The sequence below is a fragment of the Scyliorhinus canicula genome, chromosome 12 (assembly GCF_902713615.1).
Source record: "Scyliorhinus canicula chromosome 12, sScyCan1.1, whole genome shotgun sequence".
In the NCBI taxonomy this organism is placed as follows: Eukaryota; Metazoa; Chordata; class Chondrichthyes; order Carcharhiniformes; family Scyliorhinidae; genus Scyliorhinus; species Scyliorhinus canicula.
Genome location: NC_052157.1, coordinates 9,435,295 through 9,452,370, shown reverse-complemented (window position 1 = coordinate 9,452,370; position 17,076 = coordinate 9,435,295). Strand labels below are relative to the sequence as shown.

General features: G+C 41.9%; 1 protein-coding gene across 13 annotated transcripts in view; it reads right to left on the bottom strand.

Moving 5' to 3' along the window:
* The window catches only part of map2k5 (mitogen-activated protein kinase kinase 5), a 338,825-nt gene that overhangs the window by 264,179 nt on the left and 57,570 nt on the right, over positions 1 to 17,076 (bottom strand). For all 13 annotated transcript variants that reach the window (XM_038814887.1, XM_038814881.1, XM_038814883.1 and 10 more), the window contains one exon: positions 3,415 to 3,484. In XM_038814887.1, coding sequence (XP_038670815.1) covers positions 3,415 to 3,484 — 70 coding nt within the window. The remainder of the gene's footprint in view (positions 1 to 3,414; positions 3,485 to 17,076) is intronic.

The window sequence follows — 17,076 nt, the reverse complement described above, 5'->3', positions numbered from 1 at the left end:
CAGGCCCTTCACACCCTTGCACACCCCAATCAAATCTCCCAAACCTCCTCTTTTCCAAGGAAACAAACCTGCCTCTCCAACCCTACCTCACAGCTGTAATTTTACTGTTCTCATAAATCCTCTCTCCGGTGAAATTTCATCCTTTCTGTAATACTTTGACCAGAACTGCGCAAGGTACTCATTTGTGACTTAACTAGTCTTTTATATAGTTCCAGCATAACCTCCCTGCTCTTGTATTCTATGCTGATATTTAGTACCATTATGCAAGCAGATCAATCAATAATGCTATAATGTCAACAAAATTGCCAATTTGAAAAGATGCATTTGGTCAAGTAACTACATAAATTTTAGTTACGGAGTCATTTAACCATTATTTTGAATAATAACTATCACTGTGTCCAATTGGAAAATAGCAGAATAATCCATTTAATTAACATGAAATTTAGAAGACTATTTATGTCTAAAGACACAAATTTTAAATGCAGATGGCTGCAACAAGGTAGCAATTAACAATTAAGGCATTTGGAAGAAGTTGGAAATCTCAACAGCTTGCAGAATTTGTTTAAGCCACCTGCATTCCAAGATTAAATTACCGTATCCTTTTCATTTTCATCAAGGTATTTAATACAGACAAATCCCGTTTTTAAGGAATGGCTCGGGGCAGAGTTCATTCCATAAAAAATAATTTTCCTTAAAATCGGTGTTATTCACCCTGGATGGGTTAGCAGCCACCAGCCTCACACTCTGGTATATAGACGGGGATAAATGGGCCAATTATATTCTAGCTGGGGAACACAAGGCTGGGAAATTACCGATCCCCATCTCTCCCTTAAGAAACACAAAAAAGAAAGTGCCTGTAAAGGAGGAGGTTCGATCTAAGAACAAGACCGAGACTCAATGTCACTGGTTGTTGGAGCCGCATTCTCCACAGCTGGTGCCTCCCCGGCCCCAGGAATAGCCGTTTCCCCAAGAGTCATACTACCAAGAGCCATCGCCATGGCGTCCCTCGGTTTCGGCTTCAACACTTTTGAAAACCCAGAGGACGCCAGGGATGCACTGGAGCCGATAAATGGTAAATTCCTGGACTGGTGGCACATCCGGGTGGACTACACAGGGGACATGTCAGGAGGCACCAGCTATGCCTCTCAGCAGGACAACTATCGGGGAGACGGCTATTCCTGGTGCCGGGAAGGCAGAAACTACGGAGGACACAGTTCCTACAACCAGTGACATTGTTATGGGCCAGGGTTTGGAGAACCTCAAAGTGTGTCATGGAGTTCACCTGACCCACAGCTTTTAATAGATTGTGGTATGGGGAGCACACGGCCCACTCTACAGGTGTGGTACAGCAGAAATGGAAAAGTGTTTTTGAAAGCAAAACAATGTTTATTGTATGAACTCAAGTTAACCTTTTAAAACGTACAGTGAACATCTTGGCAACCATTAATTCAAATACAGCCCCCAAAGAATACAACACTAAGTAATCCCTAATAACTTTCCCAACAACATCCAGAAGACAAAAGAAACACCTTTTAACAGAAGCACATTAGGTTTACATTCACTACTGAGAACATTTATAATTCTGAATTCACCAAATGATCAAGAGATAGTCTTTTCATGGCAGAGAGATCAACATTACACCTGCTCTGTCTGGCATCAGCTCCAACACTGCAAACGAAACTAAAACACACCCTGCAGCAAACAGCCTAAAACTAAAGTAAGAAACTGACAGACAGCCCAGCTCCACCCACGCTCTGACATCACTGATAAACACCCATTTATTAAAGGTACATTTCTTAAACACCCATTTCTTAAAGGTACTCAAGTCCTGGTCTTGTTCCGAGATCCAAACTCCTCTCTTTCAGTTGCAGGTACTTCTTGTTTTACTGTTATGGGGAGCGATGGAAATGGATTAATTTTCCAGCCTTGCGTTTCCCCAGCTACGTCATAATTAGCCAATTTGTCCCCATCTTTGTCTTTAACCACTCTCCCCTCAGAGATTTGTCCATAATTGGAGAAAACCACTCTCAGGGATTCACCCCGGTAAATGCGAAGGTGCTCCTTAAAAGTCCACTGTCCCTGTTTCCCCCCACAATGTATTGAATAGGGATGCGTGTGTCAAAGTGATTTCACATGGTTGAGGGAATGGCCAGTGCCAAATGTCAATTCACAACCCAATCACTTTCATTCAATAAAACCGGCATTTCCGGTAAAATGGTACTACATTAAAACAGGATTTGCCTGTATCTCCAATAATAGGCTTTTACTCAAATCCCTTCATACTGTATAACAGCAGAAAGCGTTTTAGAAATGTTGTTCTTAGAACAGCTAATACCATAGCCGCAGTTTCACCTATCAAACCATCTGGCTATTGTGGCAGCATATTAAAAATAAATTACTGAGCACCTCATACAATTATAGAGAAATATGAAGGTGATTCCATAGCAGCAAACTCATTGAGGAGTGTAGACAATGTTGGAATGAAATGGGCATTTAGAAAGGGCAGCAAGAAAAAGAATATAAATAATTGTATGTTTTTATTATGAAAATACACTGTTGTTGTTTTCATTTGGTCCCTTTATTTACTAGAAATTATCATGGTTGGTGCAGAGGATAAAACATACTAGTGTGGATATGCCACATCCACCCAAGATATTGGGTGGGATACTCTGGTCTTGTCCATGGCAGGACCTGTTGCAAGTAAGAATAGAATATTTAGTGCTTCAGCCAAAACTCCATTCATTTTCGGTGGGACCAGTCCCAGCCGCAAAAGAGGACGGAGAATTTCGGCCATCATGTCCATGCACAAACGTCAAGGATTAATAATTTGGCTCAATTATTAAAGAACACACTGGAGAGAGTGCAAAAGAGTGCACAAGAATGGTTCCAGGAATGAGAAACTTCAGTTATGATGATAGATTAGAGGCATTAGGACTGTTCTCCTTAGAGAGGAGGCGAAGAGGAGATTTGATAGATGCTCAGGGCTGGACAGAATAGATAGGGTGAAACTGATCCCATTCGCAAAAGGACCAAAAACGAGAGGGCATAGCTTTAAAGTGATTTGTAAAAGATGCAAATGTGATGTGAGAAATACTTCTTTACACAGCGAGTGGTTTGCACTGCCTGCAAGTGTGGCGGAGGCACGTTAAATCGAAGCATTCAAAAGAGTATTAGTTGATTACTTGAATAGAAACAATATGTGGGGGCACAGGGAAAAGGCACGCAGCCATGATGCTCGTTTGGAGAGCCAGGGCAAACATGATGGGCCAGATGGCCTCCTCTAGCACCGTAACAATTCTATGGGTCTATGTGTTGACATAATTGACAGAGAAAAAAATAAACACAAATGCTGACTTATTGTGATATTTTCTTTTACTTACTCTGAACATACAGATGAAAAGTCAATCTTCTTACCTCGTGGATATATCTGCAAAGGTTCAATCATCACTCCATTAACTTGCTGCTCTGTCACAGTAGTATAATACTGCAAAAGAAAGCACACAATTGCAGTCACACTCACAGTTAAATAAAATGGAATTATTTTGTCTTTCAAACTTCAAAGAAGTATATTGAAATGATCATCTACCATTTTCCGATAGACACAACGTAATAATTCATAAATTATGGCAAGGCATTTTACAGGGTTGGGTGGAGGGTGGTGAAAGATAATTAATTAAATTTTAAAAACAAAAATAACCATGGTGGTAAACTTGGATCATTAAATGGTCATGATGATGAATATCAAGAAGAGTTTTAACGATGAAGAGAAGTGGGAAAGTGAATTCCTGACAGTTGGGCCAAAGTGACCGATGGCTTGACCAACAAAGCTGGTACATAGGCTAGGCAAGATAACAAAAAAGCCAAGATAAAAATGGTCAGAGGATTGAAGGATCCGGGACGATATATAAAGCTGAAGGGTCTTGCAGAGATAGGGGTGGACTGAGGCCATGGGATCATTTGAAGACAACACAAATTCAACCTGTTGGGATCCAGGGAACCAATACAGGTGGACACGCCTGGGTTTATAATTAGTTGCAGTAAAAAAAGATGATATGAACAGCTGAGCTTCAGCCAAGTTGGAGATTATGAAGAATGGAGTCCAGAGACTGGGAAGTCAACAAGGAGGGCAGTGGAGAAATCTCAAGTCAGGACAAGAAAGTAATTGGTAAGGTTTCAGTGACAATGGGCGAGAGATAGGGGTAATCTCACAGAGATAGGAATATGCCGTCTTGATGGTGGGTGGGACATTACATTTTCACCTTAGCTGGAAGCAAAATACATTGCTACGGTTTTTCATGGTCCAGGTCAGCCTCAGTAAGTAGCTGCAGAGGTGAATGGGATTAGGCAGAGAAAGAGAGTTCATGGTGTGGGCCCAAATGAAATGAAATGAAATGAAAATCGCTCATTGTCACGAGTAGGCTTCAAATGAAGTTACTGTGAAAAGCCCCTAGTCGCCACATTCCGCCGCCTGTTCAGGGAGGCTGGTACGGGAATTGAACCGTGCTGCAGGCCTGCCTTGGTCTGCTTTAAAAGCCAGCTATTTAGCCCAGTGTGCTAAACCAGCTATGTAATGGGATTTTTTAATATTCAGTTGGAAACTTTACCTCATCCATGTCTTGATGTCATACAGGCACACTAACAACAGAGCTGATTCTGGGATCATGGAAAGTGGCGACGGGATAGAGCAGGATATTATATACATACATATGGAAGCTGATCCAACTACTGATGATGTCACCACGCAGCAGCCTGCAAATGAGACCGTGTGGCAAATGGGAATATGGTGACACTGATGGACCAGGAGTTGCATATGACTGCTCGATAAAATAGGACAATGTGTCGACCAGATCAAACACGATACAGGGATGAAGAGGGATAATGCACCATGGTCGTAGTCTCGAAGAATTTACATTTTACATTTGTGTAGGGCATTGTAAGTGCTGTGAGAAGGCACGTTAAAGTCATGGAGCTTAAATGATTTTGATGTGTTGGGTACTCTGGATCCGTGGAGACTGTGTTTACCTCAGCAGTAACACATACAGGCTACCAACACTTGAAATCGTACAACACTATTTTATTAAGCTAAAAACTGTTGAACATACTTTCACTGTGGGTCGACACTATGTTAGATTAAACTAAAGACCTATGCCTATCCTAACCAGTCTATGCACTCAGCACATGGTGAAGATCTGTACTGCAAGCTGTGAGCTCCGTGCTTCTGAGAGGCTGCATCCCGAATGAGCGGGAAAACTGATGCCCTCTGTCTTTATAGTGAGTGTGCTCTAACTGGTGATTGGCTGCGGTGTTGTGTGTGTTGATTGGATTGCTGTGTGTCAATAGTGTGCGTGTCTGCACCATGATATACTGGTGTATATTATGACAGATTTGTTGTTTTTAAATTGTATTTTGATGGTAGCAGGAAATAGATTATCATAATGGTTATCATAGAATTTACAGTACAGGAGGAGACCGTACAGCCCATTGAGTCTACACCGGCCCTTGAAAGAACAGTAACCCAACCTAACCTTTGGGGGCAATATAGCATTCACAATTCACCTAACCTGCACATCTTTGGACTGTGGGAGGAAACCGGAGCACCCAGAGGAAACCCACTCAGACACGGGGAGATAGTGCAAACTCCACAGAATGTCACCAGAGGCCGGAATTGAACCCGGGTCCCTGGAGCTGTGAGGCAGCAGTGCTAACCACTGTGCCGCCATGCTTCCCAACATATTTGAACATTTTAGAAAGAAAAGGGGGGTTGAGATGAAATGGTAGCTGGAGTGATTGGATGGATTGTGGGTGTGTTTTTTGAGGAAGGATAATGAAAGTAACAAAAAGAAAAATTATATTGGCTGAGCTGAGGGATCTATTAACAAAATCAGTTAGCTTGGGGTCAGGAAACATGCCTTGCCACAACTAATACCTGATGATGGTCATCTAACTAAAATATTAATGCTGTTTCTCTGTAATGTATTTCTAACATTTTCAGATTTCTAGAATTCTGCCGTTTACTCTTTTTAAAAGCAACAATGGTTCTGGCCAATTACAAAGAACCATTGTTGACCCAATGCGCCTATTGGCCATTTAATACACACTGTAATCTACATTTGAAAAATAATGGTGTCAAAATTGAATTCAACTCCCACTGATTTGTGGATCTACTTGGAAAACTTGATCTTACAAAAATTGGGGTAAGATGCACAGCACTGCTATTTTCCAAGTTAAAACTGGGTCAAATGTCACAACAATAATACGAAAATGATAAAACAAAATTCAGGTTCTATTTTGCCTGGTTGGCAAAATTCAATGATTTGCATACATTAATTATTAAATGAGCATTCTAACAATTCATATATTAATTTGAAATGTGGTTAAAATGAAATTTGTTAAGAGGTGCCACAATTAGGATCTGGGATATCAGGAGACATGCTTTGCCAGATACCTACAATATCATTGCTGGTGACATTTAATGATGACTGAACAATATTCAGCACCATTCGTGACTCCCCAGATACTGAAGCAGTCCAAATCCAAATGTAGCAAAACCTGGACAATATCCAGTCTTGGGCTGACAAGTAATACTCGTGCCACACAATTGCCTGGCAATGACCATGCCCAACAAGAGATAATCTAACCATCGTCTCTTGATATTACCACAGCTGAATCCCCCCGCCCTTAACATCCTAGGGGTTACCATTGACCAGAAACTGAACTAGACTGGTCATATGAATGCTATGGCTACAAGAGCAGGTCAGAAGCTAGGAATCCTGTGGCGAGTAACTCACCTCCTGATTCGCCAAAGCCTGTCTCCCACCTACAAGACACAAGTCAGGAGTTTGATGGAATATTTTCCACTTTCCTGGATGAGTGTAGCTACAACAACAGCCAAGAGATTTGACTCCATCCAGGACAAAACAGCCCTCTTAACTGGCATCCCTTCCACAAAGTCATTCCCTCCATCACAGACACACAATAGCAGCAGTGTGTATCATCTACAAAATGCACTGCAGGAATTCACCAAGGCTCCTTAAGCAGCACCGACCAAACCCACGACTGCTACCATCTAGAAGTACAAGGGCAGGAGACGCATGGAAGTTCTACCATCTGGAAGTTCCCCTCCAAAGCACTCACCATCCTGACTTGGAAATATATCACTGTTCATTCACTGAGACTGGGTCAAAATCCTTGCTCTCCCGCCCGAACAGCACTATGGGTTTACCAACACCACATGGACTGCAGCAGTTCAAAAAGGGAGCTCACCACCACCACCTTCTCAAGGACAATTGTGGATGAGTAATAAATGCTGGCCTACCCAGTGATGCCCACATCCTGCAAATTTATATTATATTATTATTAAAAAAAAAATTTTTTAAACTAGTAGAAAGTGAAAGAGCAGAGGGTGGGACTAATTATACCTCTTTCAAAGAACCCAGATAGGCAAAATGGACTCAACTGCCTCCCTCTGTGCTGTAGGATTCTAAGGATTCCCAAAGGAACAGTACAACAATGATTACAAATCAACAATCTATTTGAGGGTGTACAGATAGTTGTTTCTTCCTCTGGAGTTCTCTGCCCACAGCTTGGACCTTGGTAATTATTTGTCAAACCACAGCAAAGTGTCATGATCTTAACTATGGGTACGTTGAGGAAGCAAGCTCCAAATCTACCTCGACTTGAACAGAGATTGAACCCTACACTGTTGGCATGGATCTGATCCACACGCTAGCCATTGGGCTAATAGCGTCCCCACACTTGGTTTAGACACAGCATCTTGGGAGATGGGGAAATGGCAGCCCAGTAATAATATCACTGGTCTAGTAATCCAGAGGCCACAAATATATAGGTTCAAGTTCCAGCACAACAGCTGGTGAAATTTAAATTCACTTAATAAATCTGGAATCATAAAGTTAGTCTCAGTAATGGTGATCAACCTGGTTCACTAATGTTCTTTAAGGAAGGAAATCTGCCATCCATGCATGGTCTGGCCAACATATGACTCCAGATCCATAGTAATGTGGTGAACTCTTAAATGCCCTCTGAAATAACCTAGCAAGCCACTCAGCTCAGGGGCATTTAGGGATGGGCAGCAAATACTGATCTTGCCAGCGATTCCCACATCCTGTGAAAGAATAAATAAGCAAAAATAGAAGCTGCTTAGTGCTTGTGATCTGATCAAAGGTTTCAAACAGCACAAACCACTTTGGTTTATACAAATCATGTGAACTTCAACATAATTCAAACATTTGTAAAAAATTTTTTAAAAATTCAGAAATCATTTAAATCAATTTTATGCCAGTTTGTGTGCCAGTTGTCACTGATCATCACTCTGCTTTCCTGTTGTTGATAATGATGTTTTATAATGAAGGACTAGCACTTATAATTCAATTAATTATTGTAAATTTCCTGAGAATTAATTTGCAGCTGATTATCAGGAAATTCTACGGCTGTCATACATTATAATGTAAACTTACTTATTCCCTAGCACAAGCACTGTGACTGCTTTGAAAATTTACCATATATAAATTATATGCAGCACAAATTATATGCAGCACCACTTCCAGCATTCACTTATTAATATTTCAGGAAATGTAACATGTGCTTATAGAACATATGCAGGAGTTATTATACACTGATTTGGCCAAGTATTCTATAAAGTTAAACAAATTAGTTTATTTCACTTGTTCGAAAGGTACGGAATCTTGATTGCAATATGAACATAGAACATTACAGCGCAGTACAGGCCCTTCGGCCCTCAATGTTGCGCCGACCTGTGAAACCACTCTCAAGCCCATCTACACTACATGACACTATGCTTCAGTTATATGGGGCATTGGTGAGACCTTATCGCGAATACTTTGCGAAGTTTTGGTCTCCTTATTTAAGGATGCGTTGGATGCGGTTCAGAGAAGGTTCACTGGGTTGATACCCAGAATGAGCAGGCAGTCTTGTGAGGAAGGGTTGGATATGCTGAGCTCATTTTCACTGGAGTTTAGAAGAATGAGGGGTGACAAGATTGAAGTTTATAAAGATCTTAAACTCTCTTAGCAAGGTGATGTTCCCTCTTGTGGCAGGGTTATCGGGGTAACGGGAATTAGAAATACAAACAGACCAGCCATGATCTTAGTGAATGGCGAAGCAGGTTCAAGGGGCCGAATGGCCTACTCTGCGCCAATTTTGTATGTTTGTATGTTAATAAGGTCAGCCCTCTCAGGGGATGGAAAGTGTCTATTGTTGCTATTTGAATAAAAGCATGTCCTGGCCAATATTTACAAAATCCCTCACTAAGGCTGGTGATCTGCCTATGGTCACATTACTGTTTGTGGCGGCTTTCTCTGCATAAATTAGCTGCCATGTTTCCTACATCGCTTTTGAAATGTAGTCACTGTTAGAAAACATTAGCTGCACTGCCCTTTGGGAAATCTTAAGTGGTAAAAGACACGACAGAAATGCAAGACTCCCTTTATTTGAGATGTGTAACTTGTTCTCGTGTGTTGCTTATATCTGGACTCAGCTGCCTGAAAACTCTATATGGTTCTAGAAGCACAGGTTATCCAAAAGGTGACTACTCATTGTGAATAATCGTGATGTCAGCAGGCTATTTGACTGCAGGGGGAACTACTGTCGACCCAATCTTACTTTCACCTAACTTTAAAAGTCAAAGTTATAATTTTTAAGGACTTTTCTAATAAAGCTTAATGTAGCAACTATTTTACAATAATAGTTTATACAACAATCATGGCCACATATAGGAAACTTTAATTCCAAATGTCCCACTGCTGTCTCTAGGCTTATTTAGCATGTTAGTACAGAAACACCATGGGGAAAATGTACAGAAATCCAATATGCTTTAATTAAAACAGTACAATTTATGCATGGTGTCCTTAATTCATCACCTCAAATTGCTCCACCACCAAAGACAAACCCATAACTATGGCTACTTCACCCGAGCTCAAAATACCCTCGCCAGACATAATCAAAGTTTGGAAGGATAAAGTCTGTAATAGTATTTACTGGCTGGTTTTCACAGTTCAAATGGGAATTGGCAAAAATGTTTTCATGGCCACTATAAGACATTAGTGAATTTCTAATGACAATCATATTTTTAAAAAAATAATAATTTGCAGCAATTCACTTATTCCCGCTTATTTACAAGACAGATATGTAGTTAAACAATTAAGAAAGACTATCTGTAATGGGGTAACAGCCCCTTTAATTCAATCATAATTATTATAAGATTTGGTTTGGACAGTACCAGATACCAAATTTTCTGATGGAGAGACAGGTTTCATGGCAATTGTCAGAATGCAACTATAAAAGAAAAAGGTACATTAAAATAACTCCAAATTTTATTTCACTGGAGGAAGATGGACCTTCAGGCAACAATGAACAGCAAGCTGTATAGTTATGAAGATCATGGACAAAAGTGATAATTGTTTTACTTCATGACAACACTGATGTACCCTTATTAATTATAACCATAGAAAGCTTTGCTCTTTAAATGTAAGCAGCAAGGACTAAAAAAAAACTGACTTTAATTCTCAGTAAATGTGCTTCAGCAGTACTGACACTGCACAGATTTTTTTTTCATTTGAGGGAAAATTCCGTTTCTTTTGTCTTCATTCTCCAGGGTCACAGTATTTGTGGTTGACTTACTCTATCAATGCTATATTCAGTAAGATGGCAGTGGTGCACAAGAATAGCACAGGAATAACTCGGTCTCTGATAATCCCTCTGTTGGGAAGTACTAAGCCACTTCTGAAAAAATTGAGAACTCAGTGGCAGAGAGAGAATATAACCTGTGCCACACTATGCTGTGTTAATGACTTAACAGTCAGCAGCAGAAATCACTGAGTGTCTTTAAGACAGAGGTAGATAGGTTCTTGATTAATAAGGGGATCAGGGGTTATGGGGAGAAGGCAAGAGAATGGGGATGAGAAAATATCAGCCATGATTGAATAGCGGAGCAGACTCAATGGGCTGAGTAACCTAATTCTGCTCCTATCTTATGGTCTTAAAGGCAATTTTCAGACAACACAGGTCACAGTTTTTGTTTACTTTTTAAAAGATCATTTTCAGAATGAGGACATGTCCAACAATTGGTGGTATTCGTTGCCCATTCCTAGGCACCCTGATGCTGCATGACGGCACAGTGGTTAGCACTGCTGCCTCACAGCCCCAGGACCCGGGTTCAATTTTGGCCTTGGGTGACTGTGTGGAGTTTGCACGTATTTCCAGTGTCTGTGCTCCAGTTTCCTCCCACAGTCCAAAGATGTGCAGGTTAGGTGGATTAGCCATGCTAAAAATTGCCCCTCAGTGTCCAAAGATTTACAGGTTAGATGGGGTTATGGGGATAGGGCGGAGGAGTGTGCCTAGGTAGGGTGCACTTTCAGAGGGTCAGTGCAGACTCATTGGGCCAAATGGCCTCCTTCTGCACTGTAGGAATTTTTCTTGTAGCTTGCTCGGCCACTTCAAAGGCCAGGCCTGAGTCCATCAGGGACTAGGGTCACACATAAACCAGATTGAGCTGGTCAACAAGTTTCACTCTCGAAAGGACATTAATTAAACAGTTAAGACATCCAACAACTCCTTGGTCACTTTCACCAATACAGCTTTATGAGTGGTGGTAGGCGGAGGCAGAGATGCAAAATGGAGGAACATCAAAATGAAAAGCAGTCAGGGAGAAGTTGAGATAAATCAAGTTGTGAGGTAACCAAGTGAGTTTTTAAAACCTGTAGATTGTAGAAGGGAGGGAAATCTAAGGAATTTCCTGCTTTCAAGGTCCTGGGAAAGAATGAGTTACTAGTAAGAGCTGGTGAATCCTGATTTCAGAACAATCAGAAGTAAGGATATATAGACAAGATAGAAAATAAGATTTGCTGTTACATAGTGCCTTTTACAACCATACGAAATCCCAAAGTAGTAGTCAATTAAGCAGTTTAAGTATAATTTAAGATAGAGTTTTTCAAAGATATGATAGCTATCACAACATTGATATCAATCTTACTGTAATGTCAAATGAACTGAAGTCATGAAATAATCAGAAATTGAACGATGAACAGAAACATTTGTCCCCCACCCCCGCCAATTTGCAGTTTATTTAACGGCTATCTTCAGCTGCCAACAAGGCTTAAAGCATTAAAGAGTTGATGTTGTTTTCCTTTCCTTCTCCCATACCAAGAACTTGAAAACAAAAAGCCAACTTTAACACAATGCACAAAGAAAACTTATTTTCAAAAGCATTTATTACCCTTGCAAAAAAAAAAAATAATTGGTGCTGTCGGTTACTCAAACGGTCAAGACAAGTAGGTTTTAATGGTAACAGTTTTATAGATCGACCTTTTAGAGCAGTAATAAATGTTAACAAGTAGTCTCGAAAAACAGTTCAAAATAAAGTCTTGCTGAAATACAATGACATTTCTAAACGTAGCAATTTTCACAGAAAATATGACGCCACTGGCTATTTTGAGCTTTGCTCGTGTATTTTTAATAGGAAATTTGCCAGTTATTGATCCGCAGCTTGTACTATCTGCCTAAGGCAGCTATTCTAGTTGCAAGCAACTTTCCAATCAGTAGCTGTCAAAAATCACAAGATTTACAGGCATGTTGCCCACCTCTTTATTTGCTTAATGCCACCAACAAACATTTATGCAAGTCACTAAACAGGAGAGGCAACAATTTACTCTAACCCACTGATTTGGCAGTGGCTATCTTATCTATATTTTACAGTGAAAGGCGTGTGGTCATTTTAGCACAGCTGTCACACAAACAGTGCTTCAGAGTCAGCAATAGAAATGATGTGGAGATGCCGACGTTGGACTGGGGTGGGCACAGTAAGAAGTCTTACAGCACCAGGTTAAAGACCAACAGGTTTATTTGGAATCACTAGCTTTCTGATGTAGGAACTACACTCCGAAAGCTGGTGATTCCAAATAAACCTGTTGGACTTTAACCTGGTGTAGCAATAGAAACATGAATGGTCCCTCATCTGGTATCCTGTATTGGACTTTACGGGGTGGAGCCATTCAGGCCAGAAGAACTTTGGTTTGATTTCCAGTTTGCGATGACCCGAGGAATGGGATAAATAGAGCCAAACATTGTTTGATCTTAATCACTAGACAGTGACCCCTCCTGTGGATATTGCCCAAAATTAAATGCCCACAGTCTCCATTTGTAGAATTGCATCCCATCTACTCATGTTGAGATATTGCGGGTAGTCAAAAGGCATGGCTCAGGGTATCCACTATTTTGCATTGGAGAAATTCAATGGTTTTAGGAGCTAAAACTGCTGGACCCACCAGCTGGAAGTATGTAGCTCAGGCAGCTGCTTACCTCTCTGCAACCTAATCATCCAAGGCTTTAAACTTGGATATATAAACCCAAGCTTTTATACCTGGTATGCAAGCATCATTTTATAATGAGTGGCACCCAAATCTAAGACAGCTGTACAATGGACTTCCATATTAAGATTCGAGGCCTTGGGTCTCTTAAAACATGCCAGCCACTTTGACGTTCTAGATGTCCATGACCAAGTGCACACCAGGTTTTCTCACCATGACCAAGTGCACACCAGGTTTTCTCACCAACAACTGCTTAGTCCAGATGCCCATGTGAGGAGCTTTTGCAAAGAGACATGTTGTTACGGGGCTGATTTCAACTCACAGGTACTGGTTTACAGGTTGAAGCCCTCTTTTTTTAAGTGACTTCAACATCCACATTTTAATGTTCCATGGTTCTAAATCGGCAATTAACGTCGACTGAAGCACAGAAAGAGTCTAGTCCAATTTACACTGGTGACTGAATAGGGAAGAGTCGAAGTCTTAAGAGTAGCATTGTCCTTGGAAGGAAGGTAGAGAAGCATTTTTGTGCATCAGGGTGACAAACATTATGACTTAAGAAATGGAAAACTCTCAATCTGTTGCACCCCTTTTAATACCGTGCATTGCGCAGGTAAACTACAGCACAAAATTCAATATTTGCAGTCTCAATAACATACTTTAATTCTACCGTAGAATGTGACTCCTCATTGTACGAGTGTACATTCTCCACACTAGTTACGCTTGTACTTTTAAAGTAGGATTTTTAATTAGAATCAAAGAGAATATTTTTGGCTTACTCATCTTACCTACTCAAAACGCCATCATGCCCAAACACATTTCACCTCTAATTCTTCCAACATGCACCAGTCTGAGCAGCATTTCAATCCGGGTCTTGAAATATGCTTCACCACATCAACCAGATTAACTTCAAACCTCCAGTTCTAGCAAACTAAGGTTCCAGGTTAAGATCCATTAAAATCGAGATCAAAATTGAAAGAGAGAACAAGTTGCCTGAATAGGAATAATTATTTTAAGGATAGTGACAAGTTAATTCCAAATGTCTTCAATTTACTGCAAGTGGTTTTATTCAGTACACTAGTACTGTATGTTTTAATAATGCTGCCTTTTCTTAGCCATCCACTAGATTGTCTTGAATAGCATTAGCATTACATTATAATATAAGATCATTCACTAATGCAAATTGCAGGCATCCTGCTGTTAAAAGCAACTTTGGCAAATCTTGCAGCATTTTTACTGCTTTTCAATTATGGAACTTAATTCCAAGCCACATAAAATTATCTCCAAATCTGCAAAATGTTTAAGAAAAACTCTTTACAACCAAAACATAAAACACTCAAGAGTGCATAACACTAAATACTATTTTATTAGGTGTATTTGATCTATGTTTGCATTCACAACCATTCTTTTATTATCAGTTTATACTTGGTTTTCCTGTTACATTGCCAACAGGGACCAACTCCAAACTACAATCATAGCTAAACAATGCACTTCTTATAAATAAATTAAGATTTTTTTAAAAAATTCTTTGAATGAAGGTTGACAACTGACAGAACCAATTTATTTCCCAGACAGTAAAGACACAGAAAAATTAAGCAGCAATGAACAACAATGTAGGCTTAGATGTCCCATCCACAAAGCAATATTTTCCACTGGGTTACATTGCTGACTGTCAATGTCATTCAACATTTGAAGTTGCAATGAGGCATTTTTCATCACAATGTTTAGAGTTAAATAAAGCACTGGAAAGAAGAGTCGGTAAAAATAAACTTTTTGGAAGTGTTTTCATCTGTTCATTTCCCCCATCCCAGAAATTCACCCTCTCTTTAAAGTACAGTTTCCTACTGTGGTCATAAACATCTCCTTTTCTCCTACGACCATTCTTCATGAGAGTTTAGATAGCAAAGGTCAACAGGCTATTTAATTGCATGAGGTATCACTGTGCCTTCATATCACTTTCAAATGCAAACGCACGTCAGCAGAAACCATTCAGTGGCAACGACAGAGCAGGCATCCTGGGAACTTGGGTGGGATTCTCTGAAATGGAGGCAGAGTGTTCGCGCCGTCGTGAACGCCATCGCGTTTCTTGACGGCGTGAAACGGGCGCGGGCACGACCGATTCTGCACTGGGGCGGTTCATGCCACTCCAGCCTCACTTCCCAACACCGATTGGGTACCACGCCAACCCGCGCATGAACAGTTGGGCCGCGCCAACGCGTAAATGCACGCGGGACATCCTCCATGCGCCGGCCCCGACGCAACATGGCGTGGGGGTTCAGGGGCCGGCCACGTAATAAATAGGGCTGGGACTGGAGAGGCCGGCCCGCCGATCGATGGGCCAGACCCCATCGGAGGCCCCCCACCCCAGTGAAGGAGCGCCTCTCCCCCCTCTCACCCCCCACCGGCCGCCCCCCCCCGACTCTACGCGCAGAGTTCCCGCCGGCTGTGAGGCCCGCGACCAGCGCCGTGCCAAACTCGCCGGCGCAAATGACGCCGATTCTCCGCTACTCAGCGTCGGACCGACGCCGCGGGAAAGAATGGCGGGAACGGCGATTCTCCCATACAGCGCGGCATGGGAGAATCCCGCCCCTTATCTTCCTCCTAGTCCAGGATCACCACAACCGATTTTATCATTGCAACTATCAATGAACTCAGCAAAATGAGACATTCCGATATCCAGAGTTTGGTGCCTCGCTGGCCAACACATTTTCCCACCCACAGAAAACACAGATTGCTTCATCAGTTGTAGAAAACGCAATCGTTAAAACAGGGGGCGGGGGGTGAGGTCCTCCAGGCTTGCTGGACCATCTCCACTGCCACCTGTCTGCCATCCTCCGGCTGGTCTTGCGGGTCCTCCCCAGGCTGCAGCCTCCTCTTCCTTGAATGTTCCTCCCACTGCTGTGCCAGATTGTGAGGACACACCAGACCACCAAAAAGCAGGTGACCCTCCGGGGGTGTACTGCACCACCAGAGCGGTCTAGGCATCAAAACCACTTTTTTTTTTAATAAACAATTTTATTGAGGTATTTTTGGCATTGTGAACAGTTGCAGTGTACAGTAATGTGAAAATATCAACAAAAACATAGCGCAAATGACTCGTCCTCTCTCATAAACAGTACCCGCCTATTTATCCCCCTATTCTACACGCCCCCCCCCCCCCCACCCCCGCTGACGTTTAATTCCCTGCGAAGAAGTCGATGAATGGTTGCCACCTTCGGGCGAACCCTAATAAAGATCCCCTCAAGGCGAACTTAATTTTCTCCAGACCAAGAAACCGCGACATGGCCGACAGGGGCTTTGAGTCCCTCCATGCCAGCAGTACACGTCACCGGGAAGCAAAGGCCAAGACATCGGCCTCATTCCCCTCCTGGACCCCCGGGTCTTCCGAGACCCCAAAAATTGCCACTACTGGACTCATCACCACCCTAGTTTTCAGTTCCTGGGACATGACATCTGCAAATTCCTCCCATCTCCTAAGTTTTGGACATGCCCAAAACATGTGGACGTGATTTGCTGATCCTCCCACACATCTAGCACACTTGTCTTCCACCCCAAAAAATGTACTCATCCGGGCCACCTTCATGTGGGCCTGGTGGACGACGTTGAACTGAATCAGGCTGAGTTTAGCACATGTTGCAGTTGAATTTACCCTACTCAGGGCTTCCGCCCATACCCCGTCCTCCATCTCCTTGCCGAGTTCCTTCTCCCACTTGAGCTTCAGTTCCTCTGTCTGGGACTC